At 49.9% G+C, this 15,726-nt stretch overlaps 1 protein-coding gene across 1 annotated transcript; it reads right to left on the bottom strand.

The window, feature by feature from the left end:
- Positions 1-8,935: 8,935 nt before the first annotated feature.
- LOC123136782 (glucomannan 4-beta-mannosyltransferase 1) lies at positions 8,936-14,993 on the bottom strand. Its single transcript, XM_044556283.1, has 9 exons — positions 14,512-14,993; positions 14,268-14,366; positions 12,348-12,600; positions 10,697-10,807; positions 10,448-10,584; positions 10,168-10,281; positions 9,879-10,078; positions 9,550-9,747; positions 8,936-9,460 (listed from the first exon to the last, which is right to left on the bottom strand). The coding sequence occupies exons 1-9, from the start codon at positions 14,791-14,793 to the stop codon at positions 9,298-9,300; spliced, it is 1,557 nt and encodes a 518-aa protein (XP_044412218.1). The 5' UTR covers positions 14,794-14,993; the 3' UTR covers positions 8,936-9,297.
- Between the last annotated feature and the right edge of the window lie 733 nt (positions 14,994-15,726).

Below are 15,726 nucleotides of genomic sequence, written 5' to 3'. Positions count from 1 at the left end.
CGTCATCCCCAACCAAGTCACTTGCTTCGGATGTGGACAGCCAGGACATTACTCCAAGAATTGCCCCAACAAGAAGCCCGACGCCCCGCGCCCCAATGCGCAGAATCCAGGACAAGGCCGTGGAATGCCACCAAGGAACCAAGCTCCCCGCAACCTGCCCAACAACGGCAAGGGTCGTGTGAATCATGTCACTGCAGAAGAAGCCCAGGAAGACCCGGACGTCGTGCTGGGTACATTCCTTGTCAATTCTGCACCTGCAACTGTCTTGTTTGATTCTGGAGCCACACATTCATTTGTCACCCAAAAGTTTGCATTAAAAAGTGGCATGACCCCTACACTCCTATATAACCCTATGGTGGTACAAACCCCCGGAGCAGAGATGAGAGCCAAGACAGGATGTAGAGGAGTCGGGATTGTCATTAACGGGGTAGACTTCCTAGCAGACATTATCATCTTAGGATCACAAGGCTTGGATGTGATCTTAGGAATGAATTGGCTCATCAAGCACCAAGGCTTGATAGACTGCGCCAACCGGACTGTCACTGTGACCAATGACCAAGGAGTCGAAGTTAAATTTGCCTCCAACCCCTCCTCTGCTCAAGCCAATCAAGTCAACTGTCTGACTGAAGTTGGATTGGAGCAAGTGCCGGTAGTATGCGAATACCCCGATGTCTTTCCTGATGAGCTACCAGGAATGCCTCCTGACCGAGACATTGAGTTCATCATCGAGCTCATACCCGGAGCGGGACCCATCTATAAGAAGCCTTATAGAATGGGATCAGAGGAGTTAGCAGAGTTGAAGAAGCAACTGGAAGAGCAGTTGAGGAAGGGATTTATCCGCCCTAGTGCCTCCCCTTGGGGATCACCTGTTCTGTTTGTGGCAAAGAAGGACGGTACCATCCGCTTGTGCATTGACTACCGCTCCCTCAATGAAGTTACAATCAAGAACAAGTATCCACTTCCCAAGATTGAAGATCTGTTTGATCAACTCAACGGGGCCAAGGTGTTCTCCAAGATTGACCTCAGATCTGGGTATTACCAACTGAAGATCAGACCCCAAGATATTCCGAAGACGGCATTTGTAACCAGATATGGCCTGTATGAGTGCACGGTCATGTCCTTTGGATTGACCAATGCCCCAGCTTACTTCATGTATCTCATGAATAAGGTCTTCATGGAATATTTGGACAAGTTCGTTGTTGTCTTCATTGATGACATTCTTGTCTTCTCAAAGACGGAAGAAGAGCACGAGCAACACTTGAGGATGGTCCTAGACAAGCTTCGAGAGCACCAACTGTATGCCAAGTTCAGCAAGTGCGAATTTTGGCTGCATGAAGTTGGATTCTTGGGTCATGTTATGACTGAGGAAGGATTGTCGGTCGACCCCGCTAAGATTGCAGCTGTGACTGAATGGCAATCCCCAAGCAATGTGAAGGAAGTCAGAAGCTTCCTCGGACTCGCGGGATATTACCGCAAGTTCGTTGAAGGATTCTCAAGCATTGCCCGACCCATGACTCAGCTCTTGAAGAAGGACAAGAAGTTTGAATGGACGCCGAAGTGCGAAGAGAGCTTCCAGGAGCTGAAGAAGAGACTGACCACCGCCCCAGTCCTGGCCACGCCAGATATACACAAGGAGTTTGTGATAGATTGTGATGCATCAAAAACCGGACTGGGAGGTGTTCTGATGCAAGAAGGCAGAGTCGTAGCTTACCTTTCAAGGCAACTATGGCCTCATGAAGAGAACTATGCTACTCATGATCTTGAGTTAGCAGCAGTGGTTCATGCCCTGAAGACATGGCGACATTACCTCTTAGGGAAGCGATGTGAGATATACACGGATCACAAAAGTCTGAAGTATATTTTCACTCAAAAGGAATTGAACATGAGGCAAAGAAGATGGCTAGAGTTGATCAAGGATTATGACCTTAGTGTTCAATACCACCCTGGGAAGGCTAATGTGGTAGCTGATGCATTAAGCAGGAAGGCTTGTTCCTTGAATGCTATGCTTAAGGGAAGGCTACCCGCCTTGTATGAAGAACTTGAAAGCTTCGGGTTGGAACTGGTTGCACCAGGATTCTTAGCCAACCTTGAAGTCAAGCCTACCCTGATGGATGATATTAAGGAAGCTCAGAAGGGACACGAAAGTATTGAAGGCATCAAGAGGAAGATCAAAGCGGGCAAGGCCCCAGGATTCTCAGAGGATGAGGAAGGAATTCTGTGGTTTGGGAATCGCATCTGCGTGCCCAACAAGGTTGAGCTCAAGAATCTGATCTTGCAAGAAGCTCATGACACCCCGTACTCCATCCACCCTGGAGGAACCAAGATGTATCAAGACCTGAAGGAAAGATTTTGGTGGCACGGGATGAAAAGGGAGATTGCCACCTATGTTGCAAAGTGTGATGTATGCCAAAGAGTCAAGGCTGAATATCAGTGACCCGCTGGATTGCTCCAACCACTCAAGGTTCCCGAGTGGAAATGGGATAAAGTCGGAATGGACTTCATCACTGGACTACCTAGGTCGAACAAGGGACATGACTCCATCTGGGTCATAGTCGATCATTTGACCAAAGTAGCCCACTTCATTCCTGTTACGACTACCCATAGTGGCGACCAGCTAGCAACTCTATACATCAACAGAATCGTAAGCCTTCATGGTGTTCCCAAGGAGATTGTGTCTGATCGAGGGACCCAGTTCACCTCAAGGTTTTGGAAGAAGTTCCAAGAGGCCCTGGGAACCAAGTTGTCCTTCAGCACTGCCTTCCACCCGCAGACCGGAGGCCAGACAGAACGAGTGAATCAGATACTCGAAGACATGCTCCGAGCCTGTGTCTTAGCATATGGAGCTAAGTGGGAAGATTGCCTCCCTTTTGCCGAATTCTCCTACAACAACAGTTATCAGTCAAGCCTTCAGATGGCACCATTTGAGGTGTTATATGGACGGAAGTGCCGCACACCCCTCAACTGGTCGGAGACCGGAGAAGGACTTGTCTTTGGGCCCGATATCCTCCGTGAAGCAGAAGAGCAAGTTCAGCTAGTCAGAGAGCAACTGAAGACCGCCAAGTCAAGGCAGAAGAGCTATGCTGATGCTCGTCGCCGACTAGTAGACTTCCAAGTCGGAGACCATGTATACCTGCGAGTAACTCCTCTTAAGGGAACAAAGCGTTTCCACGTTAAGGGAAAGCTCGCACCAAGGTTTATTGGTCCCTTCGAGATCACAGCACGACGAGGAGAAGTGGCTTACCAATTGGAATTGCCACCTGAACTATCCGATGTGCACAACGTATTCCACGTGTCACAACTCCGGAAGTGTCTCCAAGTTCCAGACAAGCCTGATCTCTACAAGGACGTCAATCACCAAGCCATTGACCTTCAGCCTGATTTGACTTATCGTGAGAGGCCCATATGCATTCTGGATGAGGCCGAGCGACACACTCGAAGCCGCACCATCAAGTATTTCAAGGTCCAGTGGAGCAACCACTCTGAAGCAGAAGCAACTTGGGAGCGTGAAGACTACCTTAGAACCGAGTTTCCGTATCTCTTTAAAGCCTAGTTTAGGAATCTCGGGGACGAGATTCTTGTAAGGGGGTTAGGTCTGTCACACCCTGCATTTTGTAACACTTCATTTGCATTATTAAAGCATGAAAATTTGGACCAACAAAAACTTTTTGCTTTATTTGGCTTTTATTTGGAGCTGGCTTTCTCTATGTGGTTTTTCAAGTGCTCTTAATAGTCAACTACTCCACCTTCTATACTTCATCTCCTTGCCCCAAACTTCTGTCCAATGATCATGCCATGTGTGTAGAGCAATATAGTATTTCCTTACAAAAATAATTTGGCCAAAAAGTATTTTCTAAAATTAGTTTCCAAAAACCCTTGAATTAAGATTTGCACTGCAAGTACTTGATTTGAGGTGTGAAAAATCTTTCAAAAGTATATTTGAAACCTATTAGATATAGGATACCCAGAAACCACAAAAATATAATTTTAAAAGCTATTTTCTATTTTATTTAAAAGCTTTTTCTTAAGGCCAGAAATGGTCTTTAATAGGGAAAAATTATTTTATTGATTCAAAAATATTTGACAAAAATCAGGGAAACTCAGTGGACATATATTTTCCATATATAAGAGTTTCAACACATGGTCATGTTCAAAATATTGGACAAAACCTCCCAAAACCATTCCTGCCTATTTCAAGGATTTGAAATATTTCTACAGGAAATATTTTCACAAAAATCCAAGAAAAATCCAGAAAGTCACAAATGCATATTGTGATCACCTTGCAAAGCATCATGTCAATTAAAGTCATTTTGGTTCACCAAAATGCCCCAAAACCCTCTCTGACCAGAACCATATTTGAACAAGTTTGTACTACCAACTTTCTCCCCTTGACCCCAACTTTTGTGAGCATGTTCACATGACCAAATGAGGCCACTACACAAAGTGGTGAATCAAGGAGAAGTGTTATGCTCAACTAGATCTACTCAAGTCTATTTCTGCTCATTTCTAGGGTTTACAAAAGTTGCATTGGCAACTTTGCCCAAATAATCTCCAAATTGGTGGAAGGCTATATTTATATGAGTCATTTCACCTTGTGGAGTCTCATGGCAATTGGAGTCCATTTGCTTGCTCAAAACTCTATCAAACACCTTCTGACATTTTGCAAAAACCACTGTTTTGACCCCTTCCACTATTCTTGGTGAGCTCTAATTTTTACCACAGCCCCTTCTAGTCATATTTTACCTCCAGTAGGTTCTCCTAACTCAAACTCAATTGTTGGGGGGATGAAAATCTCTCTCTCCCTCTCTGGACAGCCATTTTCTCCCTCTTCCTCACCTCCCACCTCCATCCAGTGGGCATCCAGGGCATCCAATGCCCCTCCCCATTTGTTTACTTCCCCCTAGAGCCCCCAGACACTAGTGGCCAAGCCCAGAGCGCGGGAAAAATGGCCATGCCGGCCATATGCACGCTCTGGAGCGCGCTACAGTGCACCCCCGCACTGTAGCCGCCCCCTTCCAGCCGCTTCCGGCCACCTTGGCCCTCCCCCTCACGCCAACCGATACGCCTCGACGTCCGCGACACGCCACGGCACCGTCCCCCTCCTCTCTCCTCTTCCCCGCGCCTCCGCGCTAGCGAACAAGGGCCGCCCGAGCGCACCAGTGAGCGTGCTCACACGCGCGGTGCCTCTGGCCCCCTGCTCCCTCTCTCTCTTCTTCCCCTGGGCGTAGTCGACCCCCACGAACACCCCAGACACGGTGCAGCACCCTTCCGAGGCCCGTAGCAACGAGCACAAGCCCGCCGGCGCACGAGCCCACGGTGGACCGCCGTTCGCCTACTTAAAGGCCTCCCCGAGCCCTCCTCTAGCCACCACTCGCTCTCTCACACCCCAAAGCTTTCCCCTGCACCACTCACCCCTCTCCAGGAGCTTCCGAGCTCGAGATCGAGCTCGAGCTCCGCCGCGTCGGCTCGCCGGAATTCGCGAGGTTTAAGCCTCCCCCGCTCCCCCCTTGCCTCGATCTGGAACCCCTGCATCTCCCTGATCATTTCCCCTCCGTTTCCCCTCTCATTTGCAGCCTGAAACGGCCGGAGCTACCGCCTCCCGAAGCTTCTCCGCCGCGAACCTCGTCGCCGGCGAACCAGGCACCCCCGCCGGCCAAGTCCACCACCCACCGACGTGCGGCGGCCCCCTGAAGCCATCCCCGCACTCGCCGGAGCTCGCCGTCGCCTGCATCGTCGCCGGTGAGCACCGCGACCCCCCTGTCCACGGGTTAGTGATGACAGGTGGGCCCCGCCTGTCATCCTCTCCCTCATTCCCGCACCCCTCTCTCTCTCTCTGACCTGCGGGCCCCGGCCGTCAGGTTTGAAATGGGTGGGCACGCGCGCGCGCTGTGCGCTGGCTCGGCTGGGCCGGCCTGCTGGCTGGGCCGCTGCCCTGCGGCTGTTCTGGCCCGGCAGGCACAGTGCCCCTTTCTCTTTTTCTTTTCTGTCACTTTTTCCAAAAATTCCACAGGACACAATATTTGTCCAAATGGATTAATTCCAATTTCTAAAATCCCAAAATATTGCTACATATTTAATGGTGTAACTTCCATTCAAATCCAACCAACCTTTCTTCACTGAAAATATTTAAATGTGATTTTTAGCATTTAAATGTGCCTCTGAAAATCCATATCTCCTGTTCCACCACTCCAAATCCAAAACTAGCAAGTTTCCCCTTCTTAGATTTCCATCTAATATTTTACAAAAAAGAGTTGACATTTTTCTGAGCACTTTGATTTTTCTGTTTTATTATTGCCTTATTTTCTCGTTAATATTTTGCGACGATAGATTGCGGTGCTGACGAAGGAGTTGGACCAGAAGACTTTGAAGACCCCGAAGACTTTGCTGAGCCAGGCAAGCAGCCCTTTGACCATTTCTATGAAACCCTTTTTATGCATGTCATATAGCTCTTTATTATTGCTGCATCGGAATCATGATGAGGGGTAACCACTTGATGGCTTGCCCCCAAACTTTCTCGTTGATACTTGCATTGTGCATGACCCTACCTTCTTATGAGGGTTATGCCGGTGGGAGTAGGTAAGATGCTAAGTAGTTTGCTACGCAAAAAGGGACGGGTATATGCATGGTGATGGAGACAAAAGTATTTTCAAAAGACTTTTTCGAAAACCCCGTCGGGTGCCACTTATGCCCGAGGGAGATGATGAAATGGGTAACCACTTGATGACGAAGTGGTGTACCGAGGCAAGTGTGTGTGTTGTTTTCGAAAACGGATTAGATTTAAGATTTGTCGACTGTCCCAACCTTACATGCGCAACCACTCTACCCTTATATGGGAAAGGGCATTATTGATTACCTAGGTCGATACTAGCTTGGAGCCCGCATTACTAGTGACGGGGGAGAGTTGGTGCTCTCTCTCGGGAAGGGGTCGTGCCAGGTAGGGCGGCCATGTCTGTCTTTACAGCACCGGACACACCGTTGGTACCCCGTGCTTGTGGTATGTGATGAATATGGGAGCGAGGCTCCACGACTTTATGATGTGAAATGTTGGGCACGGGGGTTACTACCAATCGAGTGGACTCCATATTAGTGTCGTCTAGGGAAAGGTAGTGACCGGGTGCTTACCCCGGGTACTTGAGGTACCGCGGGTCGTGGATGACACGGAAGTTCCCCGGATCTAGTGGGTACAGTGTGCAACCTGTGCAGAGTGTAAAACTATTCGAATAGCCGTGTCCACGGTCAAGGACAGTTGGGCGGTGCTGCTTAAACTACGTCCAGAGTTTTCAACCATGTGTGTGTGTGTGTGTGTTGATAAAACTACTTGGGTCAAGTCAAGGGACTTGACACGATTGAGATGGGTTGGTGCCCACTCTGTTTGTGATAAATGGGTTGGTGCCCACTATATTTATGTTGATATCTGTAACCAGTCCTCATGGTTACTTGGACTCTCTTGATGCATGCTTTATAGGAGGTTGAACATGTCTTTACACTCAAAACTAGCTTTCTGCAAAAAAATTACCTATGTCATGCATTGTTGTACCTTGAACCAAAACATGGGTTGCTTGCGAGTACATTCAAAGTACTCATTGGCTTGCCACTGGTTATTTAATTGACCAGGCATGGAAGAACCGGAGTTCAAAGAAGAGTTCTTTGGAGACGAACATGCGAACTAGGACGTTTCCCAGTCAGAATGCCTGTAGGGTTAAGGCAGATGGCATGGGTTCTATTTCTTGACGAAGATTTCCGCTGCTTTGTGTTTCATTTGATGTTCAGCCCTTAAGGCTTTATCAATGTAAGACTTGACCATAATGGTCATAATTTGTGTAAGACGGTATGTATGGATGTAAGACTCTTGTTATTCAGCTTCTGTGTGTTCAGTGAGCATTGATCTCTGGGATCACTGTACACGTGCATTCGGTGATCACGACTTATGAGTCGGGGTCCCAACAGAATGAGCCGAGCCGATGTCTAAATTTTTGCCACGCACGACGGGTATACGAAAGGTCACTCGGGAGCTGCAAAGTTTTGTTGTAGTGGATATTGAATACGAACGCTGCACTCTTTGGCTGTTGCATGTTCGTTTCGTCTCCCTTCTTTGCTTCAGCTCCCGTCGCAGCCTATTCGCCTCCTTCTCCTGTGCCTATAAAAGAGAGGTCGCTCCTTCCCAGAGAGACACATCAGAACAACATCTTCCTCTCGCCACCGATTTGAGTCTTGTACGGTAGAAGGGTGATAGGGTTTTTGGGGAGCGCTCTGCGCGACTACTGACCGGTTCATCACGGACGCTCCGGACACCGACGACCACTTCCCCAACGACGACTTCTTCCCGACGTCGACAACCTCTTCGGCGACATGGCTGGCGAGGACATCGACCCCAAGACCGGTACTTCTGCCGCTGCTCCGTATGTCTTCGTGTCCTCTCTGTTTATGATCCTGCTACGTTTTCTTGCTCTAGTGTTTCTTGTTCTATCCTCTATCTTACATATGTTCTGTCCTAGATCATCTATTTCATGTATGAAGATGCTACTTACCTTCTCTATGTCAGACTGCATGACTTGTTTTATCCCTATTATAATAGTCATGTTTTCTCTAGTATTTCTGTTAATAAAATCATATGGTAAATTGCTCATATTTCCCACATCCCGGGGGGGGGGGGGGGGGGGGGGGGGGAGGAAACTGTTCGAGCGATGTTTCTTAGTGATGCTTGTTGCTGCATATCACGAGGATGAAGACCTACGCAACTTAGGATGGATGTTTAAAGTTATTCTGAATACCAGTTTGTTTGGTTGGTTTGATGGGTTTTTTTTTTCTTGAGCACGCGTGTCTTCTCTTCTGCTTCAACAGGTGTCGACTGGCACTACCTGGGGAACAATGGTTCATCTAGCACACTGCACACGTAAAATTTTGAAGGCGGCACACGGAAAATCCGAACAATCTGATCTTGCTCACACATTCCTGAACCTTTTTCCTTTCTTATACTATTAGTATTACATTCGACTTGGAAGCAGACATCCTGCTCCCCATAACCACGGGCACGTACTTGCTACAAGCAAAAAGAGAACACCACAAATACACATGCAGTGACCTTACACTGCACCTCGCTTTCTTTTACAATAGCACATTCAAGGGAATGCTGCAATACTATCAGTCTCCAAAGAGGAAAGGAAAACAGAGAGAAACCGAGACAAGACTGCGTGATCTTTACTTTTGAACTGGCTATGCACGGCACACGGCCAACTAACTTTTGCTGATTTCTCAGGGAACTGTGAACTGCTCAGCGAGATGATCCCGACGTTCTTTCAGTTATGATGGAGGGACGATTGTGCCGACGTAGCCAACCCCGACGACGAAGAAAGCCATCGACTGGAAGAAAAGGTATATGAAGAAATTGTCCTTCCCGAACGCGACATCGTACCATCCACAAGAGAAGAGGAAGGCCCCAACGCCGAGCTCCGGAACGTTCAACCTGAAATTTTCCATCTCTGAAAGTTAGTAACCGAAAGCCGAGGGGGAAAAGGTGGCAAAATATGTGTGGTTGTCATATTGGTTCAGTACCTCTCCCACATCCTCATGAATGACTTCCTGGCTGATGCTTTGTTAGCAGATTTCATCTTCATGGCGCTGCCGAGCTTCTCCGTGACGACCCATTCGTTCGCCCTGCCTGCCTCTAACAAGCCAATCAATGTGGCCTTGGTTCTATGCAGTGACATGACGTTTTCGAAGAGGATCCAGAAGAAAAGCAAGTGAAAAGACCTGCCAAAATTGGTGCATTTTCGTCAGGTAAACACACAGTTTGATCAAATACTACTCATAATTGAACGATCATTACTTGCTTATTGTATTTTTATGTGAATGTGAGCTCTTACTGGCTATAATTTAATTACCTGGGAGTTCCAACAGAGTTGAGAAGAGTGATGATTGTTGGAATGTAGACGCAACCCCACTTCGGTATATGAACCTCGGGGACAAAGATGGTTGTCGGGATGATGATGCAGTAGAAGGTGAATGTCACAATGTGGGCCACGATCTTGCGCACCAAGAAGAAGTTGTAGATGACATGAAACTTCTTCCAGATTGTCACTTTCTGCATAGATCAATAGCACCCGAGTTAGCAACACAATTAAGTTGTTTGGCTTTAAAAAGGAATTTGGACTTGATGGTGCTGGGACAGACCTTATTTGTCACAATCTCCAACAGCATCTTCCTGAACAGGTTAGCCGGACCACACGACCATCTGTGCTGCTGAAACCGGAAGGCTTTGAAAGTGCTGGGGAGTTCACTCTTAACCTGAGAAACATTGCAGAATATTCGTTAACTCCAATTTTTCACTGTCAAATTCCTTTTACTACTGTCTCATTTAAAAAAATAGGAACGTGGTAATGAAACAGAAAAGCCAAAGGATGTGCGCTGTATGTTATCTGAATCTGATGGTTTGCATGATTGATCAGTGTACCTGAACATCGCCGAGGTAGACAAACTTCCACCCCTTGAGGCTGGCCCGGATAGCCAGATCCATGTCCTCCACGGTGGTCCGGTCCTTCCAGCCCCCTGCTTCATTCACTGCAGCAATGCGCCACACACCGGCGGTTCCTGGTAGAAGAAATCATTGAGATTGTTAGACAGATGTCACGGATAAATTGGTACCAACATCGAATAAAATCATCGGAAAGGACATGGAAGAACGGAGGGATTGAAATCTCACCGTTGAAGCCAAAGAAGGCGCAGACGGAGGAGCTCACTTCCTGCTCCACTTTGAAGTGGTAATCCAAGGACATCTCCTGCATCCTCGTCATCAAGCATTCATCTGCATTCACTGATCACCACCAACAACAGGACACTCAGCATCTTCAGTATATGATTGTCACCAGGGAAAAATGTACAGCTCAAAAGTCACTACTAGACCAACTCTTCACTGTCACCCTTGGACTTTTACAGTAAATAGTTACACTTGCACAGTTGCTCGCCTTCTTTTTTACTATTACCGGCATCAAACACATTGAGCATGCTTTGTTCCGTTTTGTGGGGGGAATAATAACAGGGTTGGTTTTGTTCGGTTACTTCCAACTGTGGTGCACCCGTACAGTACAGTTGGACCGAACAGAGGATGTGGGCGCACTGACACGGTCGAATAAAAAGTAAATCTTGGAGGTTAGCAATAGGGAGCACTCGTAAATCTTGGAGCTTTATAGGGCGGACCCTGCAGCCTTTGCAGACACATCACGGGATCACGGCACAATTCAAGCCGGCGCCGGATTGGATTGGAGCGCTAATCTGGCCGCGCCCCACGTCTCCAAAGGTGAATCTAGGACGCGAGCTGGTGGCATCATGCAATGCAATGATGATCTAAACACTAAACACCGAGAATCTCAGATATATCTCTTCTTCCGTGGCAATTTCTATTGTTGCCTGCGAGGACAAATCCCGGGCGCCAGGACACGACACGCCCTGCCTGCACTGCACCGCAACCGCAAGCGGTAGTGACAAGAAGCCATGGCCGACGTGGCCCACGCCCGGGCCCGCGGGTCATGTAGAGGCGGCCCGCACCACGTGGACGCCCGAAGATCTGTCCGGTGGCCCACGCTGCTAACCGGGAAAAGCGCGGAGAGCCTAATGAGCGGACGCCACGCAGCACTATTCGGATCACCGACGGCGCCACCGACGACGACGGCGACGGCCGAGGGGGGTCTCCCTCGTTTAGATCGTGCGCGCGGCGCGATCGGATCGGCGAGGAGCCGGGCCGGAGTAAACTCCGGCCGACCCAACAGCCAGCCGCCCCAGGGAAGGAAGGGAACGAGGCGCGCCGCACGCAACAGTGGCGGGCACGAGGACGTGCCGTCCCTCCAGGACTTAACTTGCCATCCCTCCCAACCGTACCATTGCGCCACGGTACGCAACCCACCCGCCAGATCTAGCAGAGCGTACTGGCACCACCGCGTTAGCTTATCCCCGACGAGGCATGACGCTCTGCGGGCATTATTATTTTTTTAGCGTTAAGAGGAAACTTCAATCTTCCTTCAGGTGTCCAGCTACATCCCAGTGGCCTTCGGGCGAGACAGCACGGTTGGAAGAAGAGTTAGTTGGGCTTGGACGCATCCTAGGCTTGCTTCCAAACAGGGAAACTCGCCGCCGATCCTGATTCCTAGACTGAATCGCGGTGAAACCTTTGAAGCACGGTGGCTTCTGTCTTTTTCTTTCTCCCTTCCTGCCTTTCTCTTTGATTATTCTAGCCTACATACGCACAAGATGCCAAGATTTTTCTACTTTTGCTTCCCCTAACGCACGCTAGTGTTGGAAGTTGAAGTCACAAATTTTTTATTTATTTTGAAGTAGTGGATTTTTTGGTGAAAACTTACCAAACCTCCATCGCGCCTGGACGAGGGCGATCTCCGGGTTGTGGTGGAGGTAGGGGATGGTGCGGTGCAGGAAGTCGGGGTCCGGCTGGAAGTCGGCGTCGAAGATGACCATGTACTCGCACTCGCGCACGTACCCGTGCTTCATCCCGGCCTTGAGCGCGCCGGCCTTGTACCCCTTGCGGTCCTCCCGGATCTGGTACGTGATGTTGATCCCCTTGTGCGCCCACCGCTCGCACTCCATCCGAACCATTTCCTACACGGGCCAAGCACACATGATGATTAGCCGCCGTTGATTGACAAACACACACAGAGCATCACATTTCATATTCATGACGAATAGGCAATTATTGGGACGTAAAATGTCCACAGCTCTCATAGAGGTATTGGGCTCCAATCATGGTATCCTCCTTTTGGAGAGACAAGTACCATAATCAATACTATTAAGATAATGATACTGTTGGCATCTTTCTAAGCTTGGAAACCACTAAGCTGCAAACCATGTAATGCCATTACTACATTGTACTAAACACATGGTTTACACATCGTGGACCCCTGGTAAACCAGGACCAAGCGTGGTAGTAGAACCAAACGTGGATTACAATCAACGTCCTAGGCTGGGCCAAGCAAGGGCTGACCATGGCCTAAACAAACTAATGAGTAATGAGAACCGACGACGGAGCACCGTACCAGCCAAGCATACCTTGACACGGCCTACGTACCCCCATGCTTAATTACTGGAATCTTGTCTGCCGATCGCGAGGATCACGTACAACTACGGTGGCGACTTGATGACACATTTAACGGCGTGCCCCGTCACGTGCCCCGCACGTGATTTCCAGGGGAATAACCCCGAGCCATGCAGGGAGTTTGCCTTGCTTTGCTCCCGTTTATTTTATTTTATTTTATTTTTACCTCAAGGAAGGAAGGCCGTAAAATAAAAGAAAGAAAATACCCTGGCAAGTGCCAGCTCTTGTTGGTAAAAGATAGGGTAATCGCCTCTTGTGGCCCGTCGGTCAAACCGTTGGGGGCATTTAATGCGCACCCAAACTCCAATTAACGACGACACAGGACCGCGGGCGCCCTCTTGCTACTCCAGCATAGCCCGCCCCGCCAAAATCATCGGGAGTCGTTCCTTCGCGCGCGAAAGATGCCCAGATTTTTTTGCCCCCCTCTTCCTCGATTATCGCGACCCGCCAATGTGAATCCCAGTTTGGAGGCTGGATAAAAATGGAAAACGGTTTTGATCTTTGCCCCCCCTGTTTTCCGATCACGGAAACGGAGAGACAGCCGTATAACCGCACACACAAGACACAACATCACTTGGCCACCGACAGGCGCAAGCGTGTCAACTAGTACTACTACACCTCCTGAACACGCGTCTAAATTGACTAGGCACAAATGTTAAAAACAACATTTCAGAATTGTTTGTTACACAGCGTGCGCCGCACATGGTTAGGTTTGCTGCTAGGTGAGGCTGAGAGTTATTACTGGTAACTAATAGCCGATGGCCAAACTGCCAAATCTCGCTGGGAGCTGGGGGAATGGCTCCTTGCTCTTAATTATAAAGAGGGAGAAGCCCTGTGCCGTGACGGCGACCGCGAGGCAGGCAGTACCATATGATGCGGCCCAGGCGACGTGTCTGAAAGACAAGGCCGGTCGGAGTCTGGCACTGCAGCGAGCGCCCCGGGTGTCACGGCTTTTCCCTTTGGGAAAAATGGAAAAGGGGACGGTGGAGTGAGAGGGAATCCCGGGAGCTTCGAGGTTCGGGTGGACGGACCATGGATAGTTTGGGGGTGGGGGATGGGGGCGTAGTCACCGACAACTGAACATGAGCCCCCATAATTACCAGGCCGGTACTACCACTGGCACCACTACTTGTACTGTTCGACCCGAGAGCGGGCGGAGATAAGATCTCCTCACCTTGATGAGGGGGTCCGTGGAGTCGTCCAGCACCTGCACCACCAGCCGATCCGACGGCCACGACAGCCCGCACACCGCGCCGATCGACAGCTGATACACCTGCACGTATTATCACGCACAAAAAATGTTAAATGCTGCGAGAACCAATGGGTGAGAGGAACAAAGAGGGGACTGGAGCTGGAGGCGAGCTTGGTGGCAATGGCGATGGGCGGAATGTGTGGGTGTGCGCGCGGAAATGTGGTACCTCCCGCTCGTTGAACATGGGGATCTGGACGAGCACGATGGGGAAGGCGGCGCTGCCGAGCTCGGGGTCGTCGTCCTCGCAGATGGGGTCGCATTTGTACCGGCGCTCCGGCCGGCGGCCGAGCAGCTTCACCCCGACGATGACCACCGCCATGTAGAGCCGCTCCAGGAACAGCAGCACCGACATCAGCAGGCACACCGCCACCGCCAGCTTCAGCAGCGGCACGATCACCGGCGCCCGCACCTGCGACCACGCATCCGGCAGCCCCACCGCCGCGTCCATCGCTAGCTCGCTCGCCGCCCGCCTTGCCCTTATTAGCCAAGCTGGATCCCCTCGCCGGCGGCCGGGACGAGGCAATGCCACGCGGGAGGCCCTGCTAGCTTATAGCTAGAGCAAGCTAGCGTGCCAGGGGCTGCGGGCTGGCCAGTGTGGAGCGAGCTGGGACTGGGGGGAGCTGCTTTGGGGGATGGAGTGTGTGTGCGAGTGTGTGCGGGGTTTTATAAAAGGGGTGCGAGGCGCAGCTGCACATGTAGGGTTTTGTGTGGACTTACTATGCGCCATGGATTCCGTTTCCAAGGAGTGTAAAATGAGTAGAATAGGGTACAGCGGCGTGGTGATAAGAAAGGGCGGACTGGATTTAACAGTGCAAAGCGGTGAGGCGAGGAGGCCATGATTTGTCGGGTGGGGTGAGATCGGATGGGGTCGGGCGAGGGAGTGTCGGTGGTGCGCCGCGGGGGTAGGAATTGGAACCAACCGGCTGAGCTGAGCTCATGTCTCACAAGGTCAGTTAAGTGGTTATTGCCTACGCCGTACTGGTCACTGTGGGTTGGGGTGGTTTCGTTTGTGGATGGATGGATATTATGCAGCTTTTGGGTGGGATTTGCTTTTTAGCCAAAAGGGACGCCAAAGCAAAGATGGGAAATTGAGGAATCCAGTTCCTAGTTAGGTAATAGGACATGTTTCTTGTACTGTATCAGTAGGGAAATGGTAACACAAATTGTTTTTTTAACACAGTATAGACGAGCTCCTACATACGCGCATACACTCATCCCTATGAGCGCACACACGCACCATACCCCTATGAGAACCTCCAAGAGACTGAGCCGGCATATCATCTTGAGATTTACGAAGTCACTGTAGTTGCCTCGTCGTCAAGGGGAACATCTCCTCCCACTGAAAGCGCATCGCCGGAAATTCTGAAATAAATCCAGAAAT

This window comes from Triticum aestivum, chromosome 6B (assembly GCF_018294505.1).
Source record: "Triticum aestivum cultivar Chinese Spring chromosome 6B, IWGSC CS RefSeq v2.1, whole genome shotgun sequence".
Lineage (NCBI taxonomy): Eukaryota > Viridiplantae > Streptophyta > Magnoliopsida > Poales > Poaceae > Triticum > Triticum aestivum.
The sequence above is the reverse complement of the archived record's forward strand: the minus strand, read 5'-3'. Positions and strand labels throughout refer to the sequence as shown.

What these genes read in the sequence shown, in the direction of transcription:
- LOC123136782 (XM_044556283.1), bottom strand. Translation starts at nt 14,793, where the DNA reads ATGGACGCGGCGGTGGGGCTGCCGGATGCGTGGTCGCAGGTGCGGGCG. An exon ending in TGGAGATTGTGACAAATAAG is followed by an intron (nt 10,079 to 10,167) that starts GTCTGTCCCAGC and finishes TGATCTATGCAG; the next exon opens with AAAGTGACAATCTGGAAGAA. An exon ending in TTCATGAGGATGTGGGAGAG is followed by an intron (nt 9,461 to 9,549) that starts GTACTGAACCAA and finishes GGAAAATTTCAG; the next exon opens with GTTGAACGTTCCGGAGCTCG.